Source organism: Arctopsyche grandis, chromosome 7 (genome assembly GCF_051622035.1).
Source record: "Arctopsyche grandis isolate Sample6627 chromosome 7, ASM5162203v2, whole genome shotgun sequence".
In the NCBI taxonomy this organism is placed as follows: Eukaryota; Metazoa; Arthropoda; class Insecta; order Trichoptera; family Hydropsychidae; genus Arctopsyche; species Arctopsyche grandis.
Genome location: NC_135361.1, coordinates 30,635,264 through 30,657,855, shown reverse-complemented (window position 1 = coordinate 30,657,855; position 22,592 = coordinate 30,635,264). Strand labels below are relative to the sequence as shown.

The 22,592-nt window shown below is 34.1% G+C and overlaps 1 protein-coding gene across 1 annotated transcript in view; it reads left to right on the top strand.

The window, feature by feature from the left end:
* LOC143914802 (atrial natriuretic peptide-converting enzyme-like) overlaps positions 1 to 22,592 on the top strand; it is a 199,397-nt gene that overhangs the window by 144,721 nt on the left and 32,084 nt on the right. The window contains exons 4-6 of the mRNA XM_077435150.1: positions 9,201 to 9,315; positions 19,809 to 20,528; positions 22,002 to 22,148. Of these exons, the coding sequence (XP_077291276.1) occupies positions 20,025 to 20,528; positions 22,002 to 22,148 (651 nt within the window). The 5' untranslated portion in view covers positions 9,201 to 9,315; positions 19,809 to 20,024. The remainder of the gene's footprint in view (positions 1 to 9,200; positions 9,316 to 19,808; positions 20,529 to 22,001; positions 22,149 to 22,592) is intronic.

Here is a 22,592-nt window from a genome sequence, read left to right as displayed (position 1 = left end):
GAGCGTAAAAATATACCTACCTTTACAAAATTATACACACATATATTTTCCGCAAACGTTTATGGCATGAAAATTTGTATAAATCTCAAAGCGTCAGATTCCCCCTAGCTTGCCACTTGCAAGCCGCGATTTGCTTGTATATTAAAAAAACCGCAAAATTTAATTTCACATTTTCGCCGGCAACATTTCGCATCGCTTAACGCGCCACATAAAATACACGCAAAAGTTGGAAACGTATTTTGACTACCGGGAATTATTAAAATGGTAAAATTCTTTCGGACTTGAGAACCGCACAAAGCTAGGTAATATAAAGAAACAGCGACACGTGCCTCGGATTACCGGATGTTGCAAAAACTAGGATCCATTAGAGACTTGCCAAACTACTTGAGTCACTTGATACAACTTGATCGTCTGCGAGAAAGCTTTATTTAATTTGATATCAATTTAAACACAACTAAATGTACATATATATTATACATTTCAAAATCTACTGATCTCTTTTTATATATTTTTTTACTTTATCTATGTACGTAGTAACAATAGATGAAGTTTTGTGATCATGCGAAAATTCAAACTCGAGATTTTGACTGATTCGAACGCAGAATCAATCACTGATCACGTTGTCATGATCTAGAAAAAATGTGTGTGTGTCTGTGTATTTTAGGGATTTTTTGAACACCGTTAGTCCTACCGAACTGAAACTTAGTATCAGTTACTAAAATTCTTATTGATACGACGTCAATTTTTTTCAAATTATTAAATTGACCGGAAATGGTACCTCTCCTTATAGGTGTCCTCTTTTTTTATGTTTTTAAATTCAATTATCTCCCAAACCGCTGACCAAATCAGACTGAATTTGTTTGACGTATAATAGAAATTATAAATTTTTTACCCGAATATTTTTTAAATATCTTTTTACTAAACCAGAAGTAGTACTTTTACTCTAGAGGATCGAGGGTTTTTATTTTTTTCTCAGAAACTTATCGGTTTATTGAACTTAAATTTCATATCCAGAAGTTTAACCTTAATACCAAGCTATGTATAAAATTTGGTAAGCATCCGTCAACCGCAAGTGGCAGTTTACTCTTTTTCGATTTTATTTTACTTCTTTCTGAACAGAATGTCATCATAATAAATGTCATTCAATATTTATTATGTCACATAACAACTATGTACATATCAAATATGTACACTCAGATTTTATTACATTACATATCGATTACAGTAAGTGTCGATCACGTACAATTTTGATTACATTATGATATATGCTAGCGAGTATAACAATAATTATATTAAGTGCTTTTCAAACTTTATATTATGTATGCTTCGATATATGTAGGTCACTCGTATTGAATAATGATCACATTAAAACGTTTATTCAATTATTGAGTATTTACATACATATGTATGTATGTTCATAAATTAAAGGCTTTCAACGATAATTATATTAGATGCATAGTTTATTAGCTAAGTACAATCTGTTATCATATTTTTATATAAATATTTACGAGTGCAATCAAAATGTGTAAATTTATATATTTTTATATATATACCAGGAAGGCCTAACAGACAAACCCCAATGCGCTTTTCTATCCTATTACAAAAATCAATAAACAGTTTTTAGAATAATTTTAACAAAGCATCATAGAGACATGTATGGATAAATATTTTGACAAATTTTTGATAAATTTACATTTTCGGAGCATTTTTATATATGCACTTATCCCCTGGACACATACCCCCCGGACATATACCCCCGGTCAAAAACCCCCTGGTCATTAACCCCCCGTGCAAATAACCTCCGCCAAGGATAAAAATATTTTATAAAAATTGACAGTACATATCTTTAATAAAAAGTCAGTATCAATATCAATACTAATTAATCCACAAAAATAATCAAAATATGATTTTTCTAAGTGTAATTTTATTTAATTCTCATATAAAGACAATTTAATGTATTATCACTATTAATTCAATTCATATTCGTGTAAATACGAGTAAATAATAGTACGAGTTTTTAAATAAAATTCAGTACACTTCCAATGAACCCTTTTGAACGAAAACAAAAAATAGTGTGGCCAGAACACTATCTCAATAAATATGTTTCAATAGAAAATACTCAATATAAAATAGTATTAACAGAGGGAAAAAATCCCAAGTGAAAATACGTACTTTTGACTTTTGATTTGAACTGGACGACTACTTAGGGATATTTGAAAGCTGAAAAGTACTACAAATGAAAGATAAAATACCCGACTATAGATTCCAATATTCATTTTGAACAGGAAAATGACATATTTTGAGACATCGACCGAACAACACCAAGATATAGAAAAATCGCGCGATTTAAAAAACACATATATCTCCGAATCTCAAGCCAATCAACATTTTTTATTATCAGATTCGTGTTTACTGGGCATAGATCTATAAAAAAAGTCATATCTCGTCTCTGAACATTTTCTTGACACTTTGCAAATTTTCATTGGGTCCGTCGTGGAAAACCAAGAACTCTCAATTTTCACTCCAGCCAAATGTACATTGATTTTCCACTCCGGGCTAATACATGACAACATTCTATGCATATAATTTAGTATTTTTTTCTACGCTCGTCTCACCGCAGATATACCTACATATGTACATTCATACACATATGATATATTTCGAATTGAATAGAAGCAATCACGGTTTGCAATGAATACGTACATTAAAATATCGTTTGGTTTGTAGATACGAAGCTGGTGCTTTTGTAATATTAATGTTCCACTGTATAAAGACCTTTTGAGTAGCTCGCCATGGTAACGACGACCTTCGATCGTTTGGTACACACACACATGCCTAATGCTACATAAACTTTCTTCTACAAGTGCTACTACACTTTCTTGTTTGTTTGTTTAATTTGTTTTTAACGAAAATATAGTTTGAAATTGTCGACGACTCTTCGACGAGACTTTATTTAAAATTTTCCCTTCAAGGAAAATAATGATTCGTGGAAATGTGCGAGTAAAATGCTATGCAAAACATTGTTACCCAAATAGTTACCTCTTTTCTTTTCTAATAATGCTTTTCTTAGTAAGTTTGTTCGCTTAACTTATTACTTTATCTATGTATGTACGTGGTAACAATTTATTTTATTTTATTTAATTAACATTTTGGACCATTGTGGCAACACAGGAAGAACCTAATGCGCCACAATGGTCTACATAATAAAATAAAATAAGAGAGAATAAAATAAGAGAAACAAAAAATAAAAAATTAATAGAAATTAATAACAGAAAGCAAAAAGAAAAAATTAAGATATAAAAAATTACAAAAACAAAAAAAAAGAAAAGTAAAATAATATACAGCATATAATACAATCATAAAAAAACTTTATAGTAATAAATAAAATAAAATTAAAATAAGATATGTTTTTTTTTGTGAAAATATTGATGAAATAAAACTTAAACTAGGGCCAACCCTAACTTAACCTAACCTAACATGACCCTTTAATAAATAGGTGTTGGCTGCTAAGATATGTTTTTTTTTTTGTGAAAATATTGATGAAATAAAACTTAAAAAAAAAACATATCTTAGCGCCAACACCTATTTATTTAAGGGTAAGGTTAGATTAGGTTAAGTTAGGGTTAGCCCAATTCATTTAAGATTAAGTTGTTAGAGTTAGTATTTTCGGTCATCATTATAAAATTTTGTTTTTGATACTTCTTATATTTCTCAAATATATACATACATACGAAAATATGTAGATAACATCATGGACTGAGTTTCGATTCGAAATTCAATTAAAATTTTGAGTTAAACAATTAAATCCCAGCTCAAAAAGGTTTTGACGTTGTCTGAACGAAGTATATTCTCGTTTTATTACATCATATAAAGACTTATGTCATAAAACCAAAATATTATTGAGATATTTTGCCATGTCAATCATTTTGTTTTCAATATTTGTAACTAATTCTGAGAATGAGTCTATGCCTTTCATCTGACTGACAAAGGAGCTTAGCACAGAAGGCTAAGAGTCCCTGCTTCATAATCTCTCTGACGTGAAATTTGCACGTGCAGATAGGTAGGTGGATACGATCGTGGAAAAATTTCATTAAAATTTTGCCGTTCGCACGAGCGTTGATGAGAGTCCCTCAAACATTTCGGATTAAAAATGTGTGGTTTCCGAGAACAAAAGTCCGGTTCAGTGAAGTCGGTTCCCGTTCCATTTTCCGCCTGGAAAATGGAACGGGAACCGACGAGTGATTTACCATTGCCGCACTCGACTGGACAATATTTGTCGATGGCAGTGATTTGTGGCTCTACGGATTCAGAGTCGACAATTAAAAAAATGCGATTCAGTTGACGTCTCTGGAAAAATCTACCAGCGATGAAGTTCTGGCTTCAAATCTGTCGACTGGTCTAGGAATGTTGAAATGTAATCACATTTCGTTGGAGGCAGTACATGTCAGACAGTAATAGACAGCTTATATCTATCTACATACGAATTCAATTACCCAGAAGTGCTTTTGGGACAAAAAGTGCTCGTCTCGTAGTCCGTTTAATTTCCTGGCGAAGACGAGCGCAATTACACACATGTCACATTAATGAAGCGTCGTTTGTTTTCTTTGTTGACGCGTCCTTCTGCCAGCCTTGAGTCTCAAAGATAATTTATTGAAAAATATAATAAAAAGATGGATTTCCTGTAAAACTTTACGCACATAATATATATTTTTCAATTTCTATAAGCTTCACAAAATTTCTGCCCGTCAAAAAATTGTGATCCGATTTTGAACCACTTCCACTATTCAGGTCGCTTTGATATCTTATTTATTTATTTACAAATTTGCCATAGTGACTTTACAGATCAACTCCAAGTCGTCACTATGGCTTATGAACATACTAACTGGAGGTTAGCTAACATTCAAGTAAGTTAATGTTTCCGACATGAAGCTAGAAGAGTTTAATCATTGAACAACTCATTAATAAAACTAAATAAATATATATATATATATATATATATATATATATATATATATATATATATATATATATATATATATATATATATATATATATATATATATATATATATATATATTCAAATAAATTTAATAAAATTTTTACTATTAGATAGGCCATGTTTAAGCGGTTCATATTACAAATACCGAGCGAAGCCGGGTAAAAAATACTAGTATTGTAATACATATATTGGTGATATTTGTGGCCAAATCATTTGGCGAAGAGTGTTGGAGAATAAATTTAGCATAAAATAAAATAGTTATGGTAGAAAAAACTTTTTAAAACAAGCTAATAAAAAGTGTAAAATAAAAAAAATAAGATAAGAGTACAAAAACGTAATTTTTTAAATGAAATAACAGTTAAAAAATGTAAAGAAATATACGTTCGAATACGTTTCACATTATAATTTTATTTAATTTTTTATTTAACACTTATAAAACTTATAAAACACGTAATTGAGGAGACATCTATGAATTGTACATACATACATTTTATTGTACATTAATCATACTCAAATAGTGGTGACATAGTAGGTAGGAAGGTTTTTAGCCAATTTTTAATCGGGAACCGTTTCATTAACCGAATTAATTGTCTAGGAAGGTGCATTGTAGTCTTCCTGTCAAGCCTTCTCGGTATATATCTATGTAAAATAAACTGGTATATATTTATTTACTATTTATTTTTTACATATATACCAGGAAGGCCTTACAGGTAAACCCCAATGCGCCTTCCAGGCCTATTACAAATAATGCAGCATTTTTATTACACAAGTCAATGAATGACGACACACTGAAAACTCGTAATTAAGGAGACATCTATGAATTGTACATACATTTTATTGTACATTAATCATACTCAAATAGTGGTGACATAGTAGGTAGGAAGGTTTTTAGCCAATTTTTAATCGGCAACCGTTTCATTAACCAAATTAATTGTCTAAGAAGGCACATTGTGGTCTTCCTGTCAAGCCTTCGTGGTATATATCTATATAAAATAAAAATAAATAAATTGTATGAAAGCTAAATGTGATGGAAAAACTATGTATGTAAGTATTTGGCAGATTAATGAGAGAGATTAGGGTATAAGTTGAATAATATATAATATATATTGCAATAGTTACAAACATACATTCTCAAATTAAACACTAATTTAGAATTGAGATCATTTTTTATATTTTTTTTTTCAAAGGAACAGTCAATTAATGAGAATTTAATTTCTTATTACTTTTTTTTGCTTAAATGAAGGCCACTCGTATAATCTCACGATTACATAATAAGTAGCAGATAAAATCCGTTCAAAGCCACAAAACTCGAGTGTGGACTTTGCCGAAATTTATTTGTTTAATTTGGGCAGTAATTTATTTTTGGAACGAAATTAATTTCGAAGTCGAAGAATTAATTTCAAGTTCAAGGTACACGCCGACTTCCATGAACAACAATACACTCCATTGTTTTCGCCTCGAGTGTCCTTTTCGTCCTCGATTTCAGAGTATACGAAAATGAAATTCGCCTCCTCGTCCTCCGGGGACAAATGAACGGAAAATAGGGAGAGACGTCCAGCGATTCTCAAACATTTTCCTCTTCCCCTACCCCCTCTCCTCCCCGCCCTTGTGAAGGAGTGACGTGACAAACAGGAAATTAATAGCGGCGCCGTTGAACGGTTCGGTCGCTTTTACGAAAGAAAAGTTGGAAAACGGACTGAAAAGTTTTCACGGGAAATTCGAACGGAGACGCGGAGAAAGAGAGAGGAAAACTCAAAAGAAACGGACGAGCGAGATCGTACACACGTACACTATTCGAAATCAAACGATTACTTTCAATCCATTGTATAATCTATGTCATTCGTAAAAGTCAGAATTCAATATGTATGACTCGAAACCTATACAATACATAATATTTGAATAGATTTTCAATATAATCATAACTATTCGTGAGGCTCTACGTACGTATATTAGTGGTAGACTTACTACCAAAAGATCCTAGATTCGAGATCATTTTTGTTACTGTACTATTATCCTTTCAGGACCCAATCCTCGTCAAGTTTGACGTATAATTACTATTCGTGAACCCATATACATACATATTAGCGGTAGTCAAGAAAAAGTGTCACCTTTAAAATCATATTTATCTATGATTATTTCGTTTATAACAATTTTTTTTATATATTTAAATATATAAAAAAAACTCTGTGACTGTAAGTTACGTCAAAGTTATGGAAACAAAATTGTACTTCAAAGATGTTCATAGAGCAATAGTACAAAACAAAGGTAATGCAAATTAATCTATTACGAATAAAAACTACGTATAGTTCTAAGCTCAAACATAAAGGACGATTGAAGTTTAATTTTGGACCATTGTGACATTACAGGAGTCCCCAAAGCGCCAGAATGGTTGAAAAAATACAGAGAGATGAGAAAAATAATAATATAAACCAACAGCATAGCTCGGTCGTTAAGCTGTCGTTAATGAGCTGACCTCGATTGAAAAAAAATTATATCTGTAGTGCTGCTGGTCAGACCTGGATTTTTTTGACTCCAGGTCGATTACTTCCTATCAGAGTTTGCCAATGTTCTCTGATTTCATTGTTGAAACAGTTCCAGATTAAAAATTGGCTAAAATCCTTCCTACCTACTATGTCGCCACTATTTGAAATTGATTAAAGTACAATAAAATTTATGTACAATTCTTAGATGTTTCGTTAATTTGTGAGTTTTTCAGTGTCTCGTAATTCAGCGACTTGTATAATAAAAAAAAATGCTGCAATGTTTGTAATTGACCAGGAAAGCGCATTGGGGTTACCTGTAAGACCTTTCTGGTATATTTTATTTTATTTTATTTTATTAATTGAAAAATCAACAGACAGGATGTACAGAGATAGGTATAAAAAAAAACAAAAAGTAAATAAATAATATATGTAACATCCGAGTCCAATAATAGATTTTTACAAAAATGAAAAAGATAAATATAAGGAAAACAAATTAAAAAGTAAAGAATAAAGGCATGACAAAACATGTAGTACATTGCATAATTAAACTATAGTATTAAAATATTTGGAAAAGGTTATAAGATAGAATATAAGAAGAAATTGAAATTTATAAATATAAAACAAATGAAAAAGGTAAATACAAAATAAACAAATGAAAAGGAAAAGAATGAAAGCTATAATATGATTAAATAGCACATTACATAACTAAACTAAAGTATAAAAATAATGGAAATATTGGAAAAATAGAATAGGAGTATATATGTAAAAATAAATAATAAATAAATATACATACACAAAAACACGTTTATACATAATCATAAACACAATAGTGTTGCGTAGGGGTGGGTGGAGGATCCAAGTAAAAGGCCAACAGTCGTTTCACAGCATTTATTGATGATTAAGGAGATACGCGCAGTGTCACTGCTAAGTCCAGAATGAATTATATCGCCTACGTACCGCCTTATAAAGGGTAGATCTCTCAGGACGCCTAATATGTTTACCTGTTGTATAGTCACGTATTCGGATATGTATTTCCAAGACATTGGGTCTTCCCGTACCGATTCTGAGAAATAACTAATAACGGTCATTGTTTAGCCTAAATGCACTTAGAGTCCAGATATAATCTTTGGAAGTAAGTGCATGCATTTAGTTAATCCGATAACAGATATCCGTTGGTCTAAGTGCAATTCGCTCAATCCACGGCGTACGTAACAATAGCATTATAATAATAGCATATAAAATAAAAATATCAAATAATAAATCACAAAGTAGGGAATGTCTTGCACTAATATAAATATAAGAACCAGCCGCAAATACAAAACATCCCTGCGAAGCCTAAATGGAAAATAGAAGATCAAAATTCCAATCATATATCACATTTAACTATGAAAATAATGATGAGCGCATGCTACCAGACAAATAGATTAAGATAATATCCGACAACCTACGCTCACTGAGGTGGAAAATATCACATTCAGGCTCAACAGCAACGATTTCATTGAGAAGTTGGATAGCTCTTGGAATATGAGCCATTCGATAAAAAACTGTGTGAGCAACCATCAAATGATGATGTCACATAAGTATTAGGGACATAAAGTCCCAACTGTTCCAGCAACGACGGGCATTACGTATTACCACGAATAAGCTGGAGATCAAAACGAATTTATATTCAGATGCATTTGTATTTTATTCTATATATGAATTTGTTTTCGTTGCAGATTGGTTGACGGTAGCATGGACGCAAGGGGGCAGTATGGTAGGGGAGCAGTTGCACTCTGATGCACTGAACCCAGGAAATCCTCCAGAAGACAACTTTGACGCTAACAGAGGAAGGTATGACATCTCCAAATAAAGCCTCCATTATAAAACAAGGCTTGAAAGTCATCGAAGGTTTTGTTTTGATATAAATTGTGACTGTTTCAATATAAATCTACTAGTTATAAATCTATTTGCAGCTTTTCAATAAGAACTGCAATATTGCAACACCCAAATCAAACCGTTTTTAAATGAAAAAACTATAGATTAACACATTCACTACCCCTAAAAACAGTTCTTTCTGTATGAATCCACCGTGAAATAATTTTGTCAAATGTTAAAAAAAAACATCGTAGCATTTTAAGCTTTGGTGGAAAACTCAATTTTTCTTTTATACATAATATCTTTTTGATGCATTTTTTAAAATATTTTTACAATTAAGATCATTGTTTAAAATAATAAGCATTAAATTTGTTAAAATAATAGATATATTTAAGGGAAAACTCTAGTTTTCCATCATATAAGCAAAGCGCAATGATTGTGCTTTTGAATTACATACATATAGTACTTGAAATCAAGTGAAAAAACAAAATCTTCAAGACTTAAAACCTTTTTGTATATATTTAAGCATAGGTATTGTGAATACTAACATTCCTAATCAACTAAAAAGATTAACCTGAAGTGTACTAACTGAGCAACCGTAACCAAAGTCGAGTCGATTGGGGTATGTGCGTACAATAGTTGTTGCCGATACGTCACTGTCGACAAGCCACTCTGACATTAGAAAACCAGTCAGATGGAGGCAGATTTCGCTTAATGTTTCAGACCTTTCAGACCCACCTAGCCTTCAGCTGAACAATGTTTACTTTACGAGCGGCCCCCAGCCAACGTTTCCCTCCCGATACCCCGAATCAATAGTCTTGGTGGTACACCCCGCAAACCGTACATATTTATTATACCCAAGCGATACATACATACATACACACACACCGAATATACCCATCTCATACTTTTTTCCCCATTTAACTCGAGTTCGAATCAAAATTTACGATCCTGTTGTGTTTGCGCGTCTGCAGAATCCGAGGACGGTGATTTTAAATCGCTCTGCTTGAAATTATTCAACCAGATACAGCTCGTAACTTGTCCTACAACTTTTATTCAAAAATTTCGATGTCTTATCGATAGTGAATAGTAAAACATTCAAATATATTCCTAGTTTAATGTAAAAATTCGGCATATAAACAATATAAGGAAAGCTTTGTTATTTTGCTTCGAAATTACCCTCGCTGTACGATTAAACAAACAGAAACACTAAAAGTTCATTTTAGAATGACTTTCATTGAAACTTCTCAGTCAAATTTCAAAACAACTTAATTCAATCCATATATATAAATTCAGTATGTTCAAATTCAAATCCTAATCAACCTAGTCTTGATTCTAACTTTTTTTTTATTTAGCTTGGATTATGCTTTTTTCATTGTTTTTATTTTTTACTTACATACATTATATGTGCCATAATAAGGAATAATCCCAAGGTGACCCTAATTGTTAGATAATTTTTATTTTATTTTCCAAACAATCAATACAATAGAGGCATCTATCTATATACATATATAAAAATGAGTGTTTGTCTGTCTGTGTGTCTGGAATAGGCTCTTAAACCACTGAACCGATTACGATGGAACTTTCAGGATGTGTTGTATGCATGTCCGGGAAGATTATTGTGAAAATAAAATGGGAAAAAACCTCTGAATAATAATATTCGTAATTAATATTTTACTGATGCGAAAGTAAAGCTATAACGTCTTTAACGCATCACGCCGCGAGTGTGACAATAATCGCGCCACGCCTACCTCGCACTTGAATATACTGACCATTCAGGGCTGTACCACAAACACACAGCGGATGGCCCACATCAACAAATATATGTATCTATACCTCTATATAAAATGGAATGTCTGTGGAACGGGAATGGGAACAAGAACGGGAACGGGAATTGCACGCGTTATTGTGGCATTGCAACGCATGCCAGGCTCAGCTAGTATTAAATAAAAGTTACAAATATAATTTTTTTTTAATGATTTTGATGAATTTCAAAGGAAACCTTCTGGCAGAATTTAAAAGTTTCGACTCTTTTTTTGGGAAAGTTCCATTCAAATACTCTTTTTTTTATTCTGATCTTCTAAATCTTAACCCTTTCCCCGCGGATGACCACTATAGACGTCATGCGTAAAATTCCAGTAGATCGAACGGCGTGACTCACTATGTAAACAAAATACTTGACTGATTCACCAAATAAAAAGATACTTCAGGTGTCAATTGACATATTTGGTCACTTAAATAAATATTACAATATACATATATTTATGGTCGAGAACCCGATTTACAAATTTGCTAAAAATGTACCGCGGAAACTGCCGCAGGCCAAGGGCTATTCACAATTTAAAAGTACTCTTCACATCCTTTGACATCTAAATTTAGCATAACTGACAAATACACTTACTAACTATAAAAAATTACAATAAACAAAAACTATTAAATTATAATGTAAAATCTATCATAGTTATGTATGTAGTATGTATCAACTATTACAATCAAATATTGTGCTCCAATTGAACTCGACTTGGTTCTATTATACATACATATCAGACCTCGTTCAGAGTATCGCCATATTCAGTTGTTCTTCGTCATATGTATATTATTGCAGTATAGATTTGCAATATACATATATATAAATCTGTAGTTATTTTAAAGCATCGTTATTTTAAATTATAGTGGAGTTTTCTATCCATAAAACAATTGTCAAAGAGGAAAGTTTTATGTTTACATTGTAAGGAGGTAAAATAATTTCTTTATTTTTTTTTTAATCATTTATTATTTTAATATATAATATTATTACAATATAATTCAATGCAAGGTCTTTAATAATATTACTGTAAGTTTTGCTGTCCATAACATGACGTTGACGACAATTATTTTTATCGTCTAAAAAATATAAATTTCCATTAATATAAAATTTATACGTTTTCCATAAATAAATCAATAATATCAACAACTTACGTATTTTATATTAAAATGTTATTTTATATATCCTTTTGAATGCTGACGTGTTTTTTATTGAAAGCCCGCCACGCTGAAAATTTTGCCAACATTTCCAACTAGAATAGTTTATAAATCCAATAGAAAGCAGTTATACAAATTGTAGCTAATCCAAGCAAACCCCAGATCACCACCGTTGATAACTACTGCCGAGGATTTCGAGTTTTAAAGATATGTATAGACTCTCTAATATATCTTGCAACAATATAAAATAAACAAAATAAGTCTATAAATGAATGTATTCTTCCAAAACTAGTTCCATCTTCTTCGTTGTTATTAAAATGTAATGCTCACAATCTAAATGCCAAGCCACAATCTAAAATACTCAGCAGTTAGAGATATCCATCTGGAAAATCCGCTATGGTTATAAATTCATAAATTCCGGTGTAAGCCAGACTTTATAGACATTGACACGGATTACATTACTCATGTTCAATGCATTTTTATTTTTCAACGCTACTTGGAAAGGCAGGTAGTAATCTTGTTTACTTTGGACATGCTCAAAATACAACGCCTAGAAAACGGTATTTTTCAGGCTGTTAGACTTGTTGGCAAAACGCGGATCGGCGTTGGTCAGCGTTGAAAGGGTTAAACACATACATAGGTATATACCCATTTTTTATGACAAGTTTTTTTATTAGTTTCACTTCATTCATAAATAACTGGTCCCTCCCTAAGATTTTTCAATCGCTTTGAAACTTTTCTTAAGTATAAAAAAATAATATTGATTTCAATATGTATTATAATGTATTGTATAGATACTTATTATGTGTATGTTTGTATACAAAAGCAAACATACAAGGTCCAAGGCGCAAATTCCCGACGACTTTCCCAACCTAATAACATGCAAAATAAAGTCGAAGTGTTTTAACAACATCCAGAATACTACTGTATAGTATTGCCGTGCCCTCAATTAACTCGACTTTTACCTGATAAAATACTCCGACATATACTACCTGGTTCGCATATAATTTCGGACGGTTGGCAGCGTACGGAAATATTCCGAATTCCGGTAAAACGTGGTTATAATTTCGTGGATCCAAATGATAGTGTAATACATACGCAAAATGTGAAAAACATGTGAATGCGTGTGAAAAGAAAAAGATGAAGCGTCAATTTGGCACAACGCGTGCCCGTTTTGATTCATATTTAGATGAATTTGTATTAAACCACAAACAAATGGATGCGGTGCATCCGCTCTAAAATCGTCAGACAAATTAACGGACGGCTGCTTTAAATGCAATTCTCGTCTTCCCGAATGATAGATTGCACATCAGATGACGGGTAACTTTTCGATGTGCACAGATGCAAATATTAAAATGGTGATTATTAAAATTGAGTTGGATCTTTCAGGCGAGTTTAATAAGGCAAGATTCGATAAGTTCCGAATCATGCCTTATTAAACTCGCCAGAAAGATCCCACTCAATTTTAATAATTGCATCTGTGCACATCGAAAGGTTACTCGTCATCTGATGTGCAATCTATCATTCGAGAATTACGTTTAAAGGTCTGTTCATACCTAGTCGGCACGAACCGACTTCAGCAGGTATCCGGCCGTACGAAAAGTATTCTTTGGTACATTTTGTATGGGTATATTCATACCAACCGTCACGTTTACGCCACGGCAGGCTTACAGCAGTACCCGACATTTCCTGTTCATACCTTACAGCAACATCCGTCAACGTATCGTATCCGTCTTTTTGGCCATCGTGGAGATATATATGTGAAATTCGTGCCATGAGTCTGCCGCTTTGCTGTTTTGGACCAATTATCGATAGTGACAGTTGACAGCTGTTCAATCTTTCGACATGGTTTTGGCGCAAATATTTAAAAAAAAAATTTAAATTTTTTACGGAAATATTTAAAAAAATTTTGTCCATCATCCACACACTCCTTATACAGTGTCCAAAACTCTCATTCGGTTTTTCTATTTTTTAACATGGAATGCACATCAAAACGCCTCCGTGCTATTTTATTGCCTTATTGAGCTTCTTCTTTCAACAACAGCGCGATTATACATAATTTTTCGTTCGATAAACGTCGAAACATTTATGCTGACTTGCATTCTGACGCGTAGCTACGAATGCACGTGTATGCTTTCATATTGTAAGTACTCGACAATACGACGTAAGCAATATTGCGCCGTATCGTCATGGCCTCTAATGTATAAGTAAGCCGATTTTGCCTTGCACTCGGCCAAATTGCTATAAATGTGACGTGACCACGACGTGTAGGTAGATATGAAGTCGTGCAGTGCTGTTAAGTATGAACAGACCTTAAAGCTGCCGTTCTGTTAATCTGTCGTTCATTTATCTGGCGATTTTAGAGCCGATGCACCAAACCCCAAACAAATGCGTGTATATTCCATTAGCAATATGTGGAATTATTCCGTACGTTGACCAACCGTCCGAAAATTTTATGCGAACCAGGCAGTATATGTCTGTCGGAGTATTTCATCAGGTAAAAGTTGAGTTAATTCAGGGCACGGTAATACTAGAGTAGTCGCAAAAAGCAACCAATGAGAGGAAGGAGTGGGTTGACCAAGCCTCGCTTCCGAAATGATTGAAGCGAAACGAATAGGGTACAACTCTGAGCGAGGTTTGTATATATGTATGTTATGTATAAGGGGGTAAATGACGCGGCAAATGGCGGCGTATGCAAATGCAAATGCAAATGGCGGTCTGACAGTGAGGTTATGTGTGTATGTGACAGATGCGGCCGCGCCGCAAGTTTGGCGGTGGGAGGTGCGGGAGAGCGGGGTCTGCTGGCGCTCCTGCGGCCGGCCGCCCCCGCGCGCCGCCACTCGGCGCATTCGGCAGGCTTTTGCCCGGGGCCGGGGCCAGGGCCAGGGCCGGGGGGCGCAGCCCCAGCCACCCGCGCCCCCTTCGGTCTGGGGCCCATCAACTCCGGATTCAAGTACTGCCCCTCGGATGCGCTGCCCTACTGCCCGCCATCGCGACCACCGTGCACCCAACCACAGCACCAGGTCACCACTCACTCACTCACTCACTCACTCACTAATCAATACACCCCATCAACACCAATCAATACAATCAACTTGGCAGTATGTAAGCCCCAAATCCTATACACCGACGAACAATGCTAACAACATCTCAATAAAGACCCAGTTCCAGATTTAGCAGCGCGACGCGACGTCGCGTCATGCTATAAGGTCGAAAACACACAGCGATGAATTTGGCACATGATTTTTTTGGTTCACGGAAAGATGCACTGAATAGTGGCGCAGTTTCAAGAAGTCCTAATTATTTCAAAGGTCATTGGGCGCAATTTGACCCGGTCGCGGACATGAATGAAAATGATTTTATATAACATTATATATGGTTATTTTATTTAGAATCCATGGGAGAACAAAGTTTGAACCAAAAATATATTTAAAAAATATATATACTATTAAATATAAGTTGTCGTTCTGTTAAATAGCTACTAAAGCAGCCATACTCAGATTTTTTTTCTTCCGGGTTTGTTTTGGTTTCTTCTCCACGGGTAGCTACCCTTACCATGATAAACTAGAGACATTTATCTATATATCCTCACAATTTAATTTCTGTCCGCCGTGGGTTTTTCTTCCATACTATTTGCCCATTGACCTTTCCTTGCGAAATAGAATTTCCCAAAAAGAGGTTAGTACCCTCGGATAACATACAAATAACCCCTTGACGTTTTTTTGTGGAATTATATTGCGTTAGTGCATCTTTGAAAGTTCGTATATCTCGAGGCGTATCATGACATAAGGTCCAATGATATAAGATCCGACGACAAAGGTTCCGCGAAATAAGATCCACCTGATTAGCACCCTCGGATAACATACAAATAACTCCTTGACGTTTTTTTGGGGAATTATATTGCGTTAGTGCATCTTTGAAAGTTCGTATATCTCGAGGCGTATCATGACATAAGGTCCAATGATATAAGATCCGACGACAAAGGTTCCGCGAAATATGATCCACCTGATTAGCACCCTCGGATAACATACAAATAACTCCTTGACGTTTTTTTGAGGAATTATATTGCGTTAGTGCATCTTTGAAAGTTCGTATGTCTCGAGGCGTATCACGACATAAGGTCCGATTATATAAGATCCAACGACAAAGGTTCCACGAAAGAAGATCCACCCGATAGAATGTCCACCTGATTAGCACCCTCGGATAACATACAAATAACTTCTTGACGTTTTTTTTTGGAATTATATTGCGTTAGTGCATCTTTGAAAGTTCGTATGTCTCGAGGCGTATCACGACATAAGGTCCAATGATATAAGATCCAACGACAAAGGTTCCACGAATGAAGATCCACCCGATAGAATGTCCACCTGATTAGCACCCTCAGATAACATACAAATAACCCCTTGACGTTTTTTTGGGGAATTATATTGCGTTAGTGCATCTTTGAAAGTTCGTATGTCTCGAGGCGTATCACAACATAAGGTTCAATTATATAAGATCCAACGACAAAGGTTCAACGAAAGAAGATCCACCCGATAGAATGTCCATCTGATAAGTGATCCAGACGATAAAAAACCCAGATGATAAAACGTCCGGCTGAAAATCGTCCAACCGGTTAAAGGTCCAGCCACAAAAAGTCCGAAAACAAAATATAAAACATAGATAAAGTAAAAAAGTAATAATGTTTGATAAATCGCATATCGAGTCAATTTGACTCGATACTCGATTGAATACTCTGCGAATGAATCGAATTTGGAGTCAGGTGTTGTCAACCGGGTTTGAATTGTTTTAATTTTTTTCCGAATATACATAATAATAATGTTAGATTAAATATCGGATATCGAGTCAGGTGTCGTCAATCAAATTTGTTTTTATCAAAAAAATCTACCATCGCTGTACGAGTAAGCAGAAACACTAAAAGTTCATTTTGACTTTCATTGAAACTTCTCAAAGTCAAAATTCAAAACAAGTCAATTCAATATTAAATAACTGTAGAGAAGACACTGTAGCAAGCAAACAATTTGATGATACAAATACACAACGACGAAGGGAGGCCGATTTCATCCTGAGAGTGGCCTCAAAATGAGGGATGTGTGCCGCTAAGTTTGGAACTGGTTCTTTAGATGTTCTCACCAATAAAAATCATATATTATTCTTCCTACTGCTAAATTAACTGATATATAAGGTGTGGGTCGGAGTAAAACAAATATTTTTAATTTAGTAAATTAATATTAATTGAAAATAACAAGAAACTGGCCAAAAAATTGATCGGACAATAATTTCCGAGACACAAGTTTTTCATTACAATGCTGAAGATACTATTTTTTTTCTAAAAACTAGTACAAATATTGAAGCTTAAGCTTCTATATTTCATTGCTACATTTCAATAAGTAGTTAGTAATGAAAGTGATCGGTATTAGAGTTTGAAAAAAATGATGGTTCTCTGTATAAAGATTCAATTAGATATGATTCATTGAAGCAAGTTTATTTTTATGTAAATTTCAAATTTAGGAAAAATTTTCAACAAGAATGAAATCATTTCAAGAGAAGTTGTTTTGACATTATTTAAATTTAACTGAAGCAAATTGAATGTTTATCAGGTTTAAAATTTTTCTTTTACTCCGACCTTTTGGGTTAATAACTAATATTATATAATATATGTATATATGTATTTATGTTACTAAATTTATTTACATGGAACCTAATTAATTTTATAATATGTAGATAAATAAATATGTATTATTTATTATCGATTTTAATATTTTAATCGTTATCAAAATTAACTGAATTATCACTAATGTATTGTATATATATTTTCAAACTAATTTATTACAAATTATAGATACTGTGATCAGATCAGAAGATTCCAAGTTCGAATCCTGGCAGGATGGATTTTTTTATAACTAATATTTGAGTATTAATTATCATGATAATAAAGACAGAAAAATTTCATTTAATGGGATACTCGTAATATCGATAGTGAAAATAATGCTAATTAAGTGGTTTTATTTTTATACATGATCATAATTTAAAGCTCTAGATTCAAACAAGAAATGGTCATGATTAAAATTAAAATTTAAAAAAAAAACACAGGTATACCTTTATTAGATCTAACTGAAAAACGCAACAAATTTTTCATCTCTGGAATTTCATCTCATAATATTCGGTTGAAAAAATATCATTAAGATAATAAGATTAGAATTGAATTTGAGTTAAGCAGTCAAAGCACACGAGTTGATCTGTATATTCTATGAATTAAATTCCCGAAATCCTAATCATTAATTTTCCGGCAAATTTTCGCAAAAAAAGAATCGATCCTGCCAGGATTCGAACCTGGAATCTTCTGATCCGTAGTCAGACGCGTTATCCGTTGCGCCACAGGACCTACTGCTAATTGCTTCAAATAAATTGTATTTTATCTGAAAACATTTGATTAGATAATAGTATTACGTATGAAAATTGATATTGATATCTAGATGATAGTCAGATATCAAATCGGACTCTAATTGCTGATAATATACGTAATATATGTACATACGATAAGAATGCAAACCAACAGTTGAACATCCTACGCTTTTATTTACTACGTCATTGCATCCCATAGAATTCATGTGAACTGTTAGATTCAATATTACCAAACGTGAAGATGGAATGGCAGTTCTAGTTAGAGATTAGTTGCTGCCACTATCTAATAGTTTGCTTCGATGCACGAGAACTGTCACTAGAAAAAGTTGTAAATCTAGAAAAAGTTGTCTCAAACTTTGGCATTCGTTTATTTTTATTACTAACCTCTTAAGAATTAGCTCGCTTTTGATTTTTTCGTCTGATAAAATTTGGGTTCTTATCCAATCGTTTTCAAACTTTGCCATTTTGCTCGGTTTGGTCATCAATATATGTGGAAATCAAATCTGCAATTACGATGGTGAAAAATAATCGTAATAGACACGTTTGAAAATACTCCATTATGACGTCTTTTAGAAAGTTGCCGTATTTATCCACACTCTTCCGATCGCTTTTTCCCCTTTTCGCCACCCTCTCGCTATGTCAAATTTTAATTGTTTAAACGTCTATAACTTTTTCTTTTTTCAACTCTATATTTTATAAAATTTGCATTATTAATTGTATACAAAATCAAAGATTTTTTCTTGTCTTTTTACTTACCTCTTATACAGTTCACATGGTTTTCGTGTTAGTGGTCATTTTTATATAACTAAGCTTATGATAATACAAAATGCAATCCAATCTTGAAAAAAAAATCAATGGCACATGACGTGATGTTCAACTGATGATTCTTTCATAAGAGGTGTATGTGTGACGTATTGCTAATTAGCTGATATTAAGTCCTGGTAGATCGTATACATCTACATTTGAAAGCTCGTACGTTAGCTATATATGTAGGTCACTAGAAATATCTAGGTACATGTTATATATCACGAGCATGAAACTAATTGAACTAACAGACGAAATTTTACTGGCGAACACCTTTTTGAGGCTGACGTTGTTCGCAGGTGACACAGAGACCACCCCCTCCCATACCTCAGAGGGCCCCATCGGTCCCCAAGAGAACTGTCGCTCTCCATCAGCCCCCCGCGGTGCCCCCACTACCCCGCCGCTCGAGCCCCCAGCCACTTCCTACCAGAGTGCCCCCACCCACACCTCCACCTCCCCCGCCCCCGGCCCGTCATCTCCCACCACCCACCGATAAAAACAGCCACCTGTACACCATGTACCCCGGGAAACCCCCAAACAGGACCAGGGACGCTCAAACGGCCAAGAAGCAAACAAACGAGCAGGACCCACCAGCAGAACAAGACCACGCCGTTCAGAAACCGCACTACAAAAAACCCATTTCCAAGACCATAAACCAAGACAATCCCACCAAGAAGATGGCTAACGTCCCGCCACCCCTCAACACTGCCAATAACCAGAACGGAAACAACGTAGCTAAAGTTTCTCTGAGGCAAGACTCGAGCGTGTCCAGTGACAGCTTCAGCCAAACCTCATCTCCAAGCTACACGACTAAGACCATGGAAGCTCCATTGCTTCCTCATCATCACAGCACCAAGACTAGCAGACTTAACGGAAGACTGATGGCTGCTCCACCAGCTCCACCACCTGCTGACGAAACTGGTGGGAATTCTCCTCTCACGAAGAGTGCTTCAACTCCAGCCAGTCTTCAGACGATCGTCCGCTTCCACAATGGCTCCAATATGTCTCTACATCATAAGGTTACTTTCCACATTTTAACTGAAATATTATCAATCCATATATATGGCAACTCCAACTTACATCATGAGAAGATTGATTTTGGCAATCAATAGTATATTGGTGTCAGAAGTGGGATGAGTTTAAGCAAAAAACTCATCTTCCAATCGACGATCTTTCTCAATGGTCATACAGCAAAAATAAGAGTTGCTATATGCTACAATTCAATACATTTTTTTTTTAATGTTAAACCTCATTTTTATTATCTTATCTGCTGTTACTTATTGCTAATATATTTGACTATTTTATTGTAAAAATCACATTTGAAGAATATTGTGTTTTATAGTATTTTTTTTTATTACACTGAAAAACAGTGATATATTTCCCCTTCAACTAAAACTCAAAATTTTTTACCAATTCCGATCCGAATATCACGAATCATATATAACATTTAATTTTTTTTTTTTTTGTCAACGTGATTAAGTTTTCTGGTTTCAAACTTTTGATCAAAATTTGATTTAATTTGATCAAAAGAAGCAAACACCATCCATTTATGTATTTAAATCTTGAGTTTATTATTGAAAATTTTTGAGTTATAGGCCGCACCAAACTAATAAAATTATCAAATCTTTAACTTAATCCTTAAATATCCTGACAATCTGGGGAAATAGAAAAATTTTAAGATAATATTCGTGATCAGTTGTTCGGAATTTTTTTTTTTTAAGATATTTGCAATCGACCCACCAGCCGGTCATAAGCAAATTTTATCACAATTTATTTCAGAAGATTTGGCAATTCATTAATTGCCAGCTTTTTATCCATTATTCGAACATCACAGTGGTTCGGAATTGGTATGATTTTTTGGATTTTAGTTGAGGAATGTAAAAATTATTACAAAATATGGGGCGAAAAGTTTTTGTCATAATGATGATCAGCTTAATAGAGCTTTCAGTGCTGCTAGCAATATTAAAATTAAAAAATATATTATTTGTTTGGGATATGTCTATAAAATATTTGCTTAGTATTTAAACAAATTAGCATCAATTGAACGGTCACCTAAAATATTTTAATTTGTTTTCCTTTAACATTTATTATATTCCATTGAATCCCATTCTGGGTGCACTTAAGATTCTTCTTGTTAAAAATACCTGCCTCAAATTCTAACGCACAATACAACGGAATTCGAAGTGGCCCGGACGTATATAAATAGACCCATGAATGCGACCGTTCATTATTAAAAACTAGCATTGTATTAGCACAACAGCTAGTGGGCAATTTCCGCTTCCGTTGAAATGATAGGCCGTCACTCGCAATATCGAAGACGAAGGTTTCCTTAAAGCCATCAAAGACGGGGGTCTTAATGAAATGCCGGGGACGGAAGAAGATGGGAGACCGGGAAGGGAAGATGGAAGGGGAGGAAGTCGGTGAAAAGTCACCCGTCTTCCTTCCCCTCCATACCCTTCCCGTGAGTCTCACCATGACGGGGTGGAATTCAGATAATTCGCGACATGAGGCGTTCGTCCAACCCTTACGTGACGCAGGGCCGGCTCAAGTTCCGGTTCGTCCAGGTCCTGATCAACGCCATCGCCCTGCTGGCCATCGGAGGAGGACTAGCTGCCTACTTCCGGGCGAATCCTGCCCAGGTTAGTTTATACCACATCATAATATATTTCAAATACATATATAAGTAGCATAAAGTGGCCAGTGAGACTCACTTAGCGCTTTTCGAAGCGCCACAACTAACTGTCGTTCAGTCGTGGTGTTGTACAGCATACCAACTTAAACAGCCACTTGACTCACGCATGCCAACTTAAGCATTCATACATGTATTCTTCAATAATGTAACATATATGTATGTATATGCAGATTTGAAAACTGAATCCGCATATACATATATATGTTACATTCCATTTTTTTAAGATTCTCATTACATGAAATCATGCTTTATTCATTAGCAGGGCAAGCCCGTTACTTTTTTCGTGAAATTGTCAAATCGCGTAGGATTTTTTTTTTTTTGCTTATTTATTTGCAGATAGAGTCGCCATCTGTGATTTTTTGATGACAAGATTTTCAGTTTGAAATAATAA